The following is a 14,163-nucleotide window of genomic DNA, read 5'->3' on the forward strand; positions in this document are numbered from 1 at the left end:
AGTATATACAGCACTTTCAAGGCATGCCAGTCATCTGATTCGTTACATACTGCAGTTTTCCTGTTACCTGGCTGGGATAATGTCTGTGTGTGCTTCATGTTTCTTCGCCTGAGTAAAAACTTAATCTTGGGTTAATTATAATATCTAATTATAAAGGAAGAGCTGTGATGGAGATTTTAGCCAGTATCTCTGAAACTACATTATACACTATCACAGGTCCCTTGATTTTTGAGGAACTGATACCTTTATTTTTCAAAGAAATGTTGTTTTGCTTTTTTATTGTCAAAAAAAATCATGTATTCATTCTTACTCAAATAATTCAAGTAAATATAGTTTTTCACCGCAGGCGAGTCATTCTCAAATTTACGCCGACCCACTCAGATCTTTCATTGGATATTCAACCAGCAGATGAGCATATGACAAAGGATGTCCTTCATTATTTTTCCCCCTGGTTCATTTATATCTTTTCCTCATTTTGCTTCATGAGACAATATCTCTGTTAATACTTTTACTACGACCTCATAACAACCGCTCCATTTGAACTTTTTCCCACTAATGATGATGATCAAGAATAGGTCAGAAAATGATGAATAACATCTCATTTTGAAATCCAGTAGGTTTGTTTCATAGGTTCTAGTTTTCTGTTTTACATGTTTTTTAAAGTAAAAATTGGAATGAAAATGTAAAATTCCACTGCAAAATTTTTAATTACAATTTCTTGCAGTATCTTCACTGTCCACCAGTGGGCAATTGCACCACCATTGTAGGTAATTAATACATGTGAACTACAGTGGTTAGAAGCTCCAGGTCCAGGACAATTAATCAGGATTGCCACAAAATGAACTACACCATCTGTGTTTTTGGCAGCAATAAATAGAATAGCATAGAAAGCATTTATTGTCGTTACACTACGCAAAACACAAGTGTGGCAGTGCCACTCCTGATTGGTGAATTAAAGTCACAAACACATCACTCACAGAAACAACTCACCTTACGTTACAGAAACTAATTCATGTTCTCTTTAAACATTCTGACAATAACAGACCTCTACATCAAAGACAGATAAGCCATATCCTGCTTGATGTTTGAGCATCACTTTTTGATATTTTTTGTCTTGTTTTGTTTTATTTTGGGGGTTTTGTTGACACCAATAAAATGTCAAGCTGACAACAACATTGTCCTTAAATGCTTTTAAATATTATTTTTAAAGTTTGGGACTATTAAACTCAACTTTTGAATGCTCTGACATAAAAAACAAGAAGTCCTCTATCTTACAGTCAGTCAATACTCAACCTGATACCAAGTACTTATTTGCGACTGCTTTCTAATCAGGCAGACAGTTTGCCTTGAGTGACGTGAGAACGGATTTTCCAGTGTCTCTGAGTGGTAGGGAATCTGTGGACAGGCAGAGCCTGCAATGTCAGAGGCCGATCTCACAAAGCACCACATAAACAAGCTCTGACTCAGCGGCCCCTGTTTGAATTACCCTTCCTGCAGTTAGTCTGCAACAACTCGCCCAGTGCTCTCCCTGACACAGATGAAGCACTTAACTCCCCCTGCCTGCTATCCCAGCAGGCCAAGGGTGAATTAATGAGCTCCCTGTCCAGTTCAGAGTGATCCATTACTTCCTGTAATTATAAATAATAATCTTGATTATTACGCTGGTTAGCCAGCGAGGAGCATAGATGGATGTGCCTGGGATATGATTCATCATATTTCTCTCTCATCCACGCGTAGACGTGCAGTCGCCACAGACAGCGGCAGGCTTCCATCGCCAACATGCTGGCTGACAGATATTAGAGAGCATCAGGCTGGACAAGGCTCTGCCATGGGATACTGATTACCAGCAGGGCCTGCAGAGTCCCATCATACAGAGCTTCATTTTAAAAACTCAGTATTCATGAAAAACGGTTTGATTTCTGGATGGGGCCTTAAAATAATCCGACTGTATCCAATTTATGGCTGTGCAGAATTTAGCAAGCAAGCTTTTTAACATGTATTTCAGTTACTCTTTGTTTTTATTTATTTCAAAATGAGCCTATTTCTTGGCATCCACAAAACGTTTCAGGTCATATAACCACTTATTCTGCACCTGCACCCCAAATAATCGGACTGTCGTATGTTCGCTTGTTTGTGAAGTGAAGACTTGTGCTTTCACTGGATTAAAACAGATTTTTTCAACTACTAACAGATTTTTCAACTTTTGTAATTTTAAAATAAATTAATGAATCTGAAAATTAAGGATTTCTCAAACCCCCTCTCCTCATTGTGGGCCTTTTCAAACTGTGAAGCATAACCTTATTATCAATGAAATATCTAAAAACAAATAAAATACAAAAAAACAAACAACAAAGCACGAATTCTGAAATTACTGTAGTATGGGATTGTGATTAGTAAATAAAAACTATAAAAAAAATATTAAGGCACAAAACTGTCAAACGTGAAAAAATAAATAGAAAAGCCAGACTCGAGTACAACCTGCAGTCCTTGGCCATCGACTGTGACAGAATTGGCTCTCTGCATCTTTCCTCGGCCTGACTGACTTGACCGAGAGTCCTTCCTCAGTGTAGACTGTCTTTCCTGTGGTCAAAGGTCACACAATTACAGGAGCATTTTTATATATATATATATATACATACATACATACATACATACATACATATATATATACACACATATATATATATATACATACATACATACATACATACACACACATTAGGGGTGCAACAATACTCATATCGATACAGTGCTTTCGGTTCAGTACGCATATGTATCAAACAATACAAAATTTCAAAATTTTTAATTTATTTTATCAACTTTTCTTCTGATGATGCTGTCTGTGTTGAGAGCTCAGTGGATCTGCATTCAACTACTCCGCCTAGGCTGCACTGTCGAGCGCAGATCCACTGAGCGCAGCGCAAGCTAGCGAGACAGAAGTTAAGGTCGTTGCAAATGGCAACTGCCTAAATGGTAGCCGAAATTAAACCTCCCCACCATAAAACAGTATGTCAGATGTGCCACGCAATGCTCAATTACATGGGTGGGAACTAGTGCGTTGGCGCAGTTAGCTCGTTAACGTGTTGACGTCCAGCCCCATGCACGGGGCGATCCGCGGTAGCTCGTTAACGGAGATTTGCCGTGTTGTGGCGTTAACGTCATTTTCAACGAGATTAACGCTGACAGCACTAGTGGGAACACAACGAATATGACTGCACATTTACGCCGACATCATCCTAGTGCAAAGACAAGTGGAAGCAGACAAAAACAACAAGCACGCATGCTACAAACTTTACCCGAGTCATTTAACCTTTTTAGCACAGATTCTCCTTATGGCCCGACAATATTTTCACGGACCGGCCTTTAAGGTGTCGCGGATAAATACAACAAAATAAAACTAGTACCGGTACCGAAAAAAAAGAAGATTTATTCATAACACACGTGAAAAGACCCAGGAAAACCGAGTTAACGATAAAAACGATAACAAAATAATGCTGAAAACCGATAAAAACCCTGAAAACTATACATTTCACACCTGAGCCTCAACTCTCGCGGCCCGGTACCAAACGACTCACGGACCGGTACCGGTCCGAGGCCCGGGGGTTGGGGACCGCTGATTTAGACAGTCGTTAGCACATGATTCTCCTTATGGGGACCTGATATGTTTAATATGCTGGTGAGAATATAGCCCAGAAGAAGCGTATATTATAGCTTTTATTTTGGAAAGAGCCATTTCTCTGTAATAAACTCTCTTTTCCAAAGATGAGTGATTTCTCGATCAGACAAATTAATTTTTTTTTAATTATTTTGTTGTTTCAGCAACATTACATTTAAAAACTGTACTTTTGAGTTAAAATATATATTTATAATTTTAATAAATGACAAATTAAAACAGCATGAACAATTTTTTGTATCAAAAAAAAAATCGAACCGTGATATTATTATTATTATTATTATTATTATTGGATAGAATAGTGCATAGGTAAATACATGGTTTACTGCCAGAATTGGAGTGAACTGTGTGTCTCGTATCTGTCGCTGTAAAGTCGTCTGAGACCTGCTATCATTTTATGACTACAATGACGTGAACAGCTTAGTGTAGGCTGCAGATTTAGTAATCTCTAACATTTTTTTTTTACTTTTAGCAGAAAGAAGGAGTCAGAATATAAACTGTCAATTTTAATATTATATATCTGTAATTTCCCAGTAGTTTTCCTATAAGTTCACATTTAATCTGTTGCTAGTTGAAGAATTTCAGTGAAAGGAAAGCTTATTTTACATATTGCAACTTACAAATCTGCCATAACCAAATAAAAAGTTACAAACATAAATACAAAACAATGAGGTTATTAATAAAAAATTAATGTTGTAACTTTTTATGTTGGCTTTTGACCTTTTCTGGCAAACTTTCCCCACATAAGTTTAAATGGAGTTTTTATTGAGTAAGTAAGAGTCCTTCCTCGTGAAGCGCACTCATACAATTTTGGAAATAAACTTCTACAAAATAATTTGGTGCCATTTCAGAGCTCAGTGGGAGAACACAGGCTGATGATTGGATCCTCGGGTAACAGTTCCAAACGAGGTCAGGTTCACTGAGCCTCGGGACTGCTGACCCATCAGAAGTGAAGTCTTACCAGGACGATGGGGCAGATTGAGTTGGGGGGCAGGATGTGATCCTTCAGGGGTCCACAGTCACACTCAGGTTTCACATGTGAGGCACACTTGTTATGGAGCTGGAGGAGGTGGCAACCGTTATTAACAACCAACTCGTGTCAATAAGAGCTCATGTTTAAGTGTACAATTTCAGGTATATGCTCCAGACTAATTTACATTACATGTGTCATTGTCTCCATTTTATTTTCTATTAACGTGCAACTGCAAACAAGTGTTTTGGGAGTGTAAATTGGTGGGATAACTTGTGAGGTAGGAGAGGTGCAAAAATGAAACCCTAAACAACAAGAAGCAGTGGGAATATAATAAGGAGGTGGCTGGCTCTCCTCGGGTGTCGGCTCACCGTGATTTGACACCAAACACAGTGGAGCCCAGTCAGACCCTGGTAACACTTAATGGTTTTGTGACACTTGTCACACTTGGTGGGGCAGTTCCCTTCCACCCAGAAATGATGCATTACCTGCAGAGAAAAGGAGAGATAGCACACAGAGAGGGAAAAAAGTGAGAAAAGAAACATGGTGCAGAAAAACAAGATATATACAAAAGCACAAGTGACACAACAATTAAAGAAAGCAAGGAGGAAGGGAAAAACAAGCAAGAAGGAACAAGAAGGAAACAAGAAGGAAAAACAGAGAGTGAGGAGGAGAAAGCAAAGCAAACAGTGCTGTCTGCATCCCCGTCTCTAAACTAGGTTTATCCTGGTAATTAGAAATGCTTAGTAGCAGATTGAGTTGTTGCAATTCCATGAGAGGAAGAGAAGCCCTTATCCTAAGCTCCACGGAGCACTGCTGATCCAAGCGTGCCGACTGGTAAACACTCCAATTGGACGTACCTCTGTGTTTTTCTTGGACTTGACATAGGTTTTGATGCAAGACAGCGGAGCGCGAGCCACACAGCGCTCGTGGACTGTGTACTTGCAGACTGGAGCAAAAAACAAAACACAAAAACATTGTTTTGAATGAGCAAAAGAACAAAGAAGAACTTCTCTTTTGTTGTAAAGTATGTACACTAGGGTTTGAGTTATGGGTTTGTTCATCTTTTTCTAACTCAGTAAAGGGTGCACTGTAGGAGGCTGAAACACGTGCAGGTCTTATCCTTTTAAAATAAAAGTCTCTGTTAAACTGTTTACTTCTCCTTTATCTCCACCTGTCCTGTGTTTTAGACAATCATGTGGCACTAAATCAAAATTATTAGACATTTACTTTTTGATGTCAGTTGTTTTATGTAAATATTCTTATCACTACCTTTCATGCATGAAAGGCCACGCAGATCTTACAGAACTTGCAATGTTACATTTTATCTTTTTAAACAGATAAGTGCATCTGTCAAACCTGTAACACTGACTGAATTACTCACATGAGCAGCAGAGACCCTGCTTCCCCAGTCCAATTAGCATGTTGAGACACAGGTTACAGTAGGCTGGCTTATTGAAGTGCTTCAGTCTCCACACATGCTGCCCGTCATCTTTTACGTTCTGCAGCAACAGAAACAGGTGCAACCATTAACTGATGGAACAGTCACCGAGTCACTAATCCACCGCTGTATCACATGGCTTCATATTCAGGCTGGACAATCACCAGTTAATCATCTGATTGACTAAATGTGTTCCTTTTATCGCAAGTTGAATTCTGTACAAAAGCACTTTGTAGTTGATTTTGTTCTTCTGGATGCAGCGTTTTCAGTGGGAGAAACATTTCATCACTTACCCAAGTGACTTCTTCAGTCTCAGCTGATTTGTGAAACAGCTGCAATCAAGAGATGAGATAAGAGTCCATCTTTCACCATCTCAGGCCCCCTCCTCGGTTCAGCCACTGTTGTTTCCTTTTCACATAAATGGCCTCCTTGACTCCATGCTCAAACCAGCCTTCCTCCCTGTGCACATCTTCATCACTGAATGAGTGGCCTGACAGGGTAGCTCTTCCATGTTGCGCTGTGTTTGGTTTCCTCTTGAACTTAATCGTGTACACCATATCGCTCTGTTTCAGGTAGGAAACTGGGTCTTTGCGGTGGATGAATCTTTGGAGTTTTTTGGTCTGTTTTGAAAAAATGTGTCTCGGCTGTTCTGAAACTCCTGATGCATAACGGATCGCCAATGGTTTTTGCTTAGGCAGCATTTTTCCGTCTTCTCTCCTGGATTGCCTGGAGTGTTCTCCAAGCCTCTTCCCAGCTTCCCATGCCCAGCTGGGATAACCACATTTACTCAGGGCTTCTTTGATATGATGTTCTTCTGCTTCCCAGTCCGCTGGGATGCTGTTCACTCTCTTACAGCTTTGATTGCAGCCATTCTCCAACTCTCTGTGAACAGTTCTCATGGCCACAAATCAATGGCGATGACAATTTGCATATTAATGATCATGAAACTACCCTCATGGCTCATTCTTAGGAAATGGTGCTAGATTCCGTCATTATGTATTTGTAGTGCTTATAAAATTTGGGAAACATGCACTTAGCTGAGACTGAAGAAGTCACTTGATGAGTGATGAAACGTTTCTCCCACTGAAAACACTGAATTCAGATTAACAGAATCAACTTTTGGGGGATTTCATCAAGACAAAGCATTTTGATTTTCTTTGTATATTATTCTAGGTCAAGCAGTCTAAATTCAGTAAGGTCAGAAGGCATGATTTTCTGTTACTCTTTTGTAGTAATATTCATTCATAAAAAAGGATACGTGGTAAGTTTTTATTAAAAGGTAGTCAAATGCTTCCACCTAGTGGAAAAAGAGTGAACTGAAAAGTCCAGCTAATGCTGTAGCTCTTTGGGAATTAAACTATGCTATGTTTTTACATTTACAACTTAAATAGTCAACTTTAAATTGGTTCTGTGCCTAGCTTTATCCCTCGAGTTATGTGCCTTACTGTACAGCTTGCTGTATGAAACAAAAAGTGTTCTTCTGAGAATGGTCAAGTCAAAGTCTGGGCTAGAAATGAGTGAAAAAGCAGCCAATTTCTAAAGACTTGGAGAATTTTTGTTTTAGCATAGTACTGTACTAGCATAGCACTGTGCATCTAAGAAAGCTTTGGGCTTCTCAGTATTAGCACCAAATGTGACTCTCTCTGTGGACTCACTGTCTCCAGGCCCAGCAAGACTAGCAGGGGGATGGTGGTCATCCCTCCCTGGATCCACTCTTCCAGTGATACAGTACCATCGTGATCGTAGTCAATCTCCTGCATCATTTCCTGAAGGATCTACAGTAAAAACAACAACAACAAAAAAAAAAACATATTGAGTTGAGTACACATGAATGTCTCAGGCTAGTAAGCAATATTTTCATGCATACTCTATTTCTCAAGCAACATAGGGTATGAATATACTCCTTACTGGTTTCAGCTCAGTCACATCCCATTCCAGGTACTCTGCGACATGCATCATCTGGGAGACAATGTGCTCTAACTCCTGCGGCGACACCACAGACGGTCATTATAGGCACAAAAACACTGTGTTTACCTTTCTGTATGTCGCAGCCTTAAGTTAATGTCACTAAATTTCTTTGGCATGAATAGACTGATGAACAGCTCGTAATAGCAGGTTGGAAATGTCATTCTTCTGCAGAGAAGAGTTGCACACAGCAAAAACAAAGGCAGTGTGGGAAGCACTCTGAAGCTGAAGGTTTAATTACAATGGTTGGTTTTTGGGGGCAGAGGCGGGTGATGTTATTATCTAGTACCACACTGAATCACTATGATGCACTTAGGATATCTTTAAAAACTAGAGTGTATGAGTGTAAATGAAGAGTTCATACTGTTTTTTCATTTTCTCTTAAATTCTGAGTATGAGTTGGGTCCCACTGAATGGCTATCTCTGCCTACATTTGTATTCTCTCTGCCCTCTCATTAGTCCTCTGTTTTCTATTATGCTTTCTATCTGCCGTCCAATAATGGGTGAGAGATGACTAATAATTGAATACGTTACCAAACCCACTCCACCTTCTCTATCTCCCTTTTAACCCTTTAATTTAAACCCCCACTCCCTCCTACACACTCTGGACAGATAATGAGAAGTGCTCTTTCATTCATAACTATGTCCAAGCCACAGATTTTACTCATCCTTGTTTTTCTCCATTACTCTTCCCATTTCATCCATTAATTTACTTAATTTATTTAAATGATTTTGTTGATGGAGAAACAGACATACAGAGAAATAGAATCTGATGGACAGAAATGATTAAAAAAATGGAGATTAACTGATAACATTTAGAAAAAAAGATCAAGGGAGAAGAACTGAAGAAGAAAATACAGAGATATTAGAAAGATAATCAGCAAAAAACGTTATCTTACGTTTACAAAAGACAGCTTGCAAATCATATAGTCTATTATTATGAATCCACCCTTGAAACCATCGACTATCATCTGATGATAGTTTAGCTGTTAAATATTATAATTTTTTATTTAAAAAGTTATCTAAGTGGTGAACAGAGCTGGATATCTGTTACCTGACAGAAAAAGTCTCAGAAACCCTGAAAAACTGAAAATCTATGTCATCAGACAAGCCACTGGATTGCTTAAATGCTCACTGACCACTTTATGACAGTAGATATTCCTTGTTAGTACTAGTTTGGACCACTTTTTGTTTCCAGAATTAACTTTATTCTTCATGTCATAAATCCAACAAAGGGGCTGGAAACATCCCTCAGAGACTTTGCTGCATATTGACATGATAGTATCATACAGTTGCTGCAAATCCATGATAGGAATCTCCCATTCCACCACATTCCAAGGGTGTTCTATAGGATCTGGTGACTGTGGAGGCAATTTAAGTACAGTGAACTCATTGTCATGTTCAAGAAGCCAGGTAACATTTTCCCAGTGTTTGGTTTGATGGATGGATGGATGGATGGATGGATGGAGACTTTTATTTGTCACATGCAAAGTTTACACCTGCAGTGAAATAGGACCCTTCCAACCATGCATCCATAGCACAGACATCACATGGGAAGATAGGTCTAATTTTGTTGAGCCCGTGTGAATTTCAGCCTCAGATTCCTGTTCTTGGCCAAGTTAGTGTTGCCTTCCTATTACAACAAACTAATCCGGCCATTCTCCACCTACCTCTGGCATCAACAAGCCATTTCTCCCCATATAATTGCTGGATTTTTTTTCTGTTTCTCTCATATGGATTTTCTCTATAAACTCATCTGCTTATGTGGGTAAATCACAGTAGCCAGTCAGCCATTTGTCAGTCAAGAATACTAATTGGCAAGTGGAACTTGAGCTTATATAATGTTGCATATATAATATTATCAATGCCATAAAAGCTCATAAAAAAACAATAACAAAACCATTTTGCTCATTAAAAACTAAAGAATGCTGAGGTAGGATCCTGATTTTGTAAATCAAAACAAACACTCCAAAAGGGAAATATTTACCGAGCTGTCCAAGGAGCCATTTCCATCTGTGTCGTAGAGTCGAAACATGACTATGGAGACAAAAAGAAAATGTCAGCTTATTGTAGTAACATCCTGGATTCTCCAAAGTTTCTCCGCCTTTCAGGTCAGTATTTAGTGCCACTCTAGCTTTGGCTACACTCTTCAGTGCCAATATCACGTCAGTGCACGCAGAGGAAAACCAAAGTCTTTATCTCAGCAGCTGTCTCATCAGCCTCTGAAGCTGCAACTTTAAGTGTCCCCCAATTACCACTTAAAAGTGTCACCATGGAAACGGACAGCTCCTAAATCACAGATGTGATTGATCATCTCTTAACGTCAGTAATTTTATGGCGCTGTGACAAAATCTTGAATCACTCCTCACTTCTTTATATTTTTGTGTCAAAAAGCAAGTCTTTTTTTTTTTGTGATTTAGACCAATAATATTTCTGACCTTTATTTTTTTGGCTAATCTTGCTCTTATTTTCAGTCTGGTTCTTTGCACCTTACAGAGGAATGTATTGGACTAGTTGAACCATGATCTATGGATCATTCAAGCATAAAAAGCATAAGCATAAAAAACTGCAACAAAGTGAAGTATTTTGCTAAATATGCAAGAAAACTTCCAGCTCAAGGTGGGAACCGCAAACTTGTTTCACAACTTGAGGCAAAAACACCTTACACATAGCATATGTGCATATGTGCATATGTGCATCTCTTGCAGAGTTATATAAAGTTTTAAGCACTTCTCTACTTTTAATTTTCCAGGAAAAATACTAGCTAGACATCTTTGGTGTTTGCACCTGAAAGGAGCCCAGACCTTATTTGCTTATTGAAGCAGCACCCAAAGACTTTTGTAATATCCTCCAAGAAGTTTGAAGAACTACTTAAAAGCTTGTCCAATATCAAAGCCAAGGGTGGCTATTTTCAAGCTAGTTATAATTGCACAAACTCTGTTTTTTTGCCTTACTATGGTATTTCCATGTTTTTCTGTGTGTTTGCAGTTTTTTCGCTGCTAAAACTATTTCTAATGTTCCTTGCAAAATATAATGATATGAAGGGTTTTGCACAGTACTATAAGTCCTGCTGAGCTGTGACAGCAACATCAACAGGAAATGGCTGTGCACACTGTTTCAGGCTAATGCCTATAAATAGAAAAAAAAAAAAAACACTGCCCCACCTCCAGCCTGGCTTGGGTGCAGCACATCGTGGCTACTGACATCATCACTAAAGAGTTGATGTCACATGGCAGCTTGTCAGGCCACTAACGAGGAGCTAATTGCCAGTTTCCAGGGAAACAGAGGTGATGGTGGTGGCTGATCCTGGTGTCTGCTGTTGGGTGGAGGTTGAGGGTGTTAGAAGGGGGTGACTGTAGTGATCAAAGAGGACCCAAAAGTAAAGAGAGCGAAAAGGGTGTTGACATGATACCAGCAGTACAAATGGGCTGAAATAAGAAAATAAATTTCTTTCAAACATACAAATCTTTAAAATAATTGTGACTGCAAATAAGTTCAAATGTATCTTCAATCAAACCCAGCTGTTTCCTGATTACTATTCAGGTCATTGTTATCATCTAAAAGAAAAATGAGAACTACATTTTATGGACTTTGGTGAGGCCAGTTAAAACTGTAAACAGGGATCAAACATAAATAACGGCAGTGTGACAGTTGTAAGTGAAACTTGATATGTGTCCCAGGAGGTCTGCATTGAAAATAAATAAATAATTTTTAAAAAGTTAATTAATAAAAAACTTACTCACCTTTAACAAACTGACAAAATTAATTGTCCCCCACAGAAACAGCTTTAATAAGCCACAACTTGATTAAGTTTGCATCCACATTTAGTAGAAAGTGTGGGTGCATTGCTGTATATGTGTACTACTGCCCCCTGTTTATTAGTGGAATAATGTTACCAAAATAAACCCTTCACTACACATTTTATTTCAGAAATAAATATTAGGTATAAATAATTAAATTATATAAACTACCTTTTATTTAAAAATCAACAATAAAAAGAAAAAACGGTATTGTAACTTTTTGTTAGTTTTGACCTTTAATCATTTTGTTATCATAAGAAGTGTTTTCTTAAAGTCTGTAATGGCCTGTAGCAAAAATACCTGAAAGTGGGAATTTTTAAATTCATTTTTATTGTCTTTCTCATTTTTATTTGTACATTTACATGCAATTTGTATTTTTTAAAGCTATTTTAATTTTTAATGAACCTGATGTAAATAAAGCAGCACATATGTGTCTAAGAACCACTTTATATCTGTGCTGTGCCTTTTCAAACAGTCCAGAAGAGGGAGCCATCCTCTACCGAAATAACATGTTAAAGCCCACAGCGGTTTACAGGGACAGGGTGCAGCAATGACACATCACCCGTAGTTAATTCCATAATGTGTTCCCAGTCACAGGTACCATCTGCTGAATTATTTAATAATCCCCTTTGCTTAATGGGAGCAACATTACTTGATAATTTAGCAGAAGCATGAGCATTATAGCAACACAGAAAAAACGGCTGCTGTCCAATTGAGAAAACTTTGTGAATAATATATGCAATGACTGCAATTAAGAGGTGTGTCAATAGACTGCCAAAATGAGGTATCAAACACCTGTTGGTGAAGCTTTATGGGAGCTCAGAAGATCACTTTAAAAGAAGGTGATCTGCATTAAGACAGAAAGTGGAGATGCAGAAAAAAAGATTGATTTTTACATTTATAATAAAATAGGCATTTAGGCTGTGGCCAGATTAGAACCTCTGAGTTTAGAAACCCCAAAATGTTAATGGCTGATAAGACTGGCTGCAAGAGGAAACATTTTACCTTAATTCGTTTTAAGTAAAGAATAATGCAATAAGAAAAACAATTGGGTTGAATGCACTTCTTAATTACCAAAAACATCTCAGGAAAGTCTGACTCACTCAGATAAAATGCTGAGAAAAAAAGCAAACCAAACAAAGAAACCAGCAGGTACAAAGTTATTAAGGAAATATTTTGACTGCAACAAGACATTAAAACAGAAAGTTTGAGTTGAGTATTTTACTAATTGTTGAGCATCATTTATAATAAAGGGAACTAATTGCTAATTTCCAATTCCATAATTTTATTCTTGGACTCTAATCAAGGAGTTTTGGATGAGTCGATCCATCCAATTTCTTACAGAACCAGTTTTAGCTTCTTTCTTCCTTCTTCCCACCCAACTTTCTTCGGCCATCGGCCAACCAAACAAAAAGTTTGAACAGCAGGTGGGTTTCTGTTAGTAGATTATATATACATTAGAGTAAAAAGTTTGGAAACAGCTTCTCATTTAATGTTTTTTCTTTATTTTTACTACTTTATACATTGTAGACACATACTGAAGACATCACATATATGAAGCAATTTATATGGAATTATGTAAAGAAAAATGTCAAGAAATTATGTCAAGAAAAAATTTATAAATAACTCTAAATATGTTTTATATTTTGGATTCCTCAAAGTAGTCTCCCTTTGCTTTGTTGACATCAGTTGTGTTGTACAGAAGTCAGGTTAGTGCACAGCTGAGAGCCCTATTTGACAACTGTTAGAATTCATATTATGGCAAGAACCAATCAGCTAAGTAAAGAGAAACGACAGTCCATCATTACTTTAAGAACTGAAGGTCAGTCAGTCTGGAAAATTGCTAAAAATTTGAATGTGTCTCCAAGTGCAGTCGTAAAAACCATCAAGCGCTAAGACGAAACTGGCTCACATGAGGACCACCCCCAGAAAGGAAGATCAAGAATCATCTCTGCTGCAGAGGATAAATTCATCCGAGTCACCATCCCCAGAAATTGCAAGTTAACAGCACCTCAGATTAGAGCACAGATACAGTGGCTTGCAAAAGTATTCGGCCCCCTTGAACTTTTCCACATTTTGTCACATTACAGCCACAAACACGAATCAATTTTATTGGAATTCCACGTGAAAGACCAACACAAAGTGGTGCACACGTGAGAAGTGGAACGAAAATCATACATGACAACACCAACACCATGAAGTCCAAAGAACACACCAGACAGGTCAGGGATAAAATTATTGAGAAATTTAAAGCAGGCTTAGGCTACAAAAAGATTTCCCAAGCCTTGAACATCCCACGGAGCACTGTTCAAGC

General features: G+C 38.2%; 1 protein-coding gene across 1 annotated transcript in view; it reads right to left on the bottom strand.

Moving 5' to 3' along the window:
• dgkb (diacylglycerol kinase, beta) overlaps nucleotides 1-14,163 on the bottom strand; it is a 77,543-nt gene that overhangs the window by 43,991 nt on the left and 19,389 nt on the right. The window contains exons 7-14 of the mRNA XM_014329174.2: nucleotides 10,037-10,086; nucleotides 7,993-8,067; nucleotides 7,740-7,859; nucleotides 6,028-6,145; nucleotides 5,504-5,592; nucleotides 5,015-5,131; nucleotides 4,635-4,733; nucleotides 2,479-2,580 (exon numbers count right to left, since the gene is read on the bottom strand). Coding sequence (XP_014184660.1) covers nucleotides 2,479-2,580; nucleotides 4,635-4,733; nucleotides 5,015-5,131; nucleotides 5,504-5,592; nucleotides 6,028-6,145; nucleotides 7,740-7,859; nucleotides 7,993-8,067; nucleotides 10,037-10,086 — 770 coding nt within the window. The remainder of the gene's footprint in view (nucleotides 1-2,478; nucleotides 2,581-4,634; nucleotides 4,734-5,014; nucleotides 5,132-5,503; nucleotides 5,593-6,027; nucleotides 6,146-7,739; nucleotides 7,860-7,992; nucleotides 8,068-10,036; nucleotides 10,087-14,163) is intronic.

The sequence above is a fragment of the Haplochromis burtoni genome, unplaced genomic scaffold (assembly GCF_018398535.1).
Source record: "Haplochromis burtoni strain Fernald_Lab_line unplaced genomic scaffold, NCSU_Asbu1 Contig_516, whole genome shotgun sequence".
Classification (NCBI taxonomy): Eukaryota; Metazoa; Chordata; class Actinopteri; order Cichliformes; family Cichlidae; genus Haplochromis; species Haplochromis burtoni.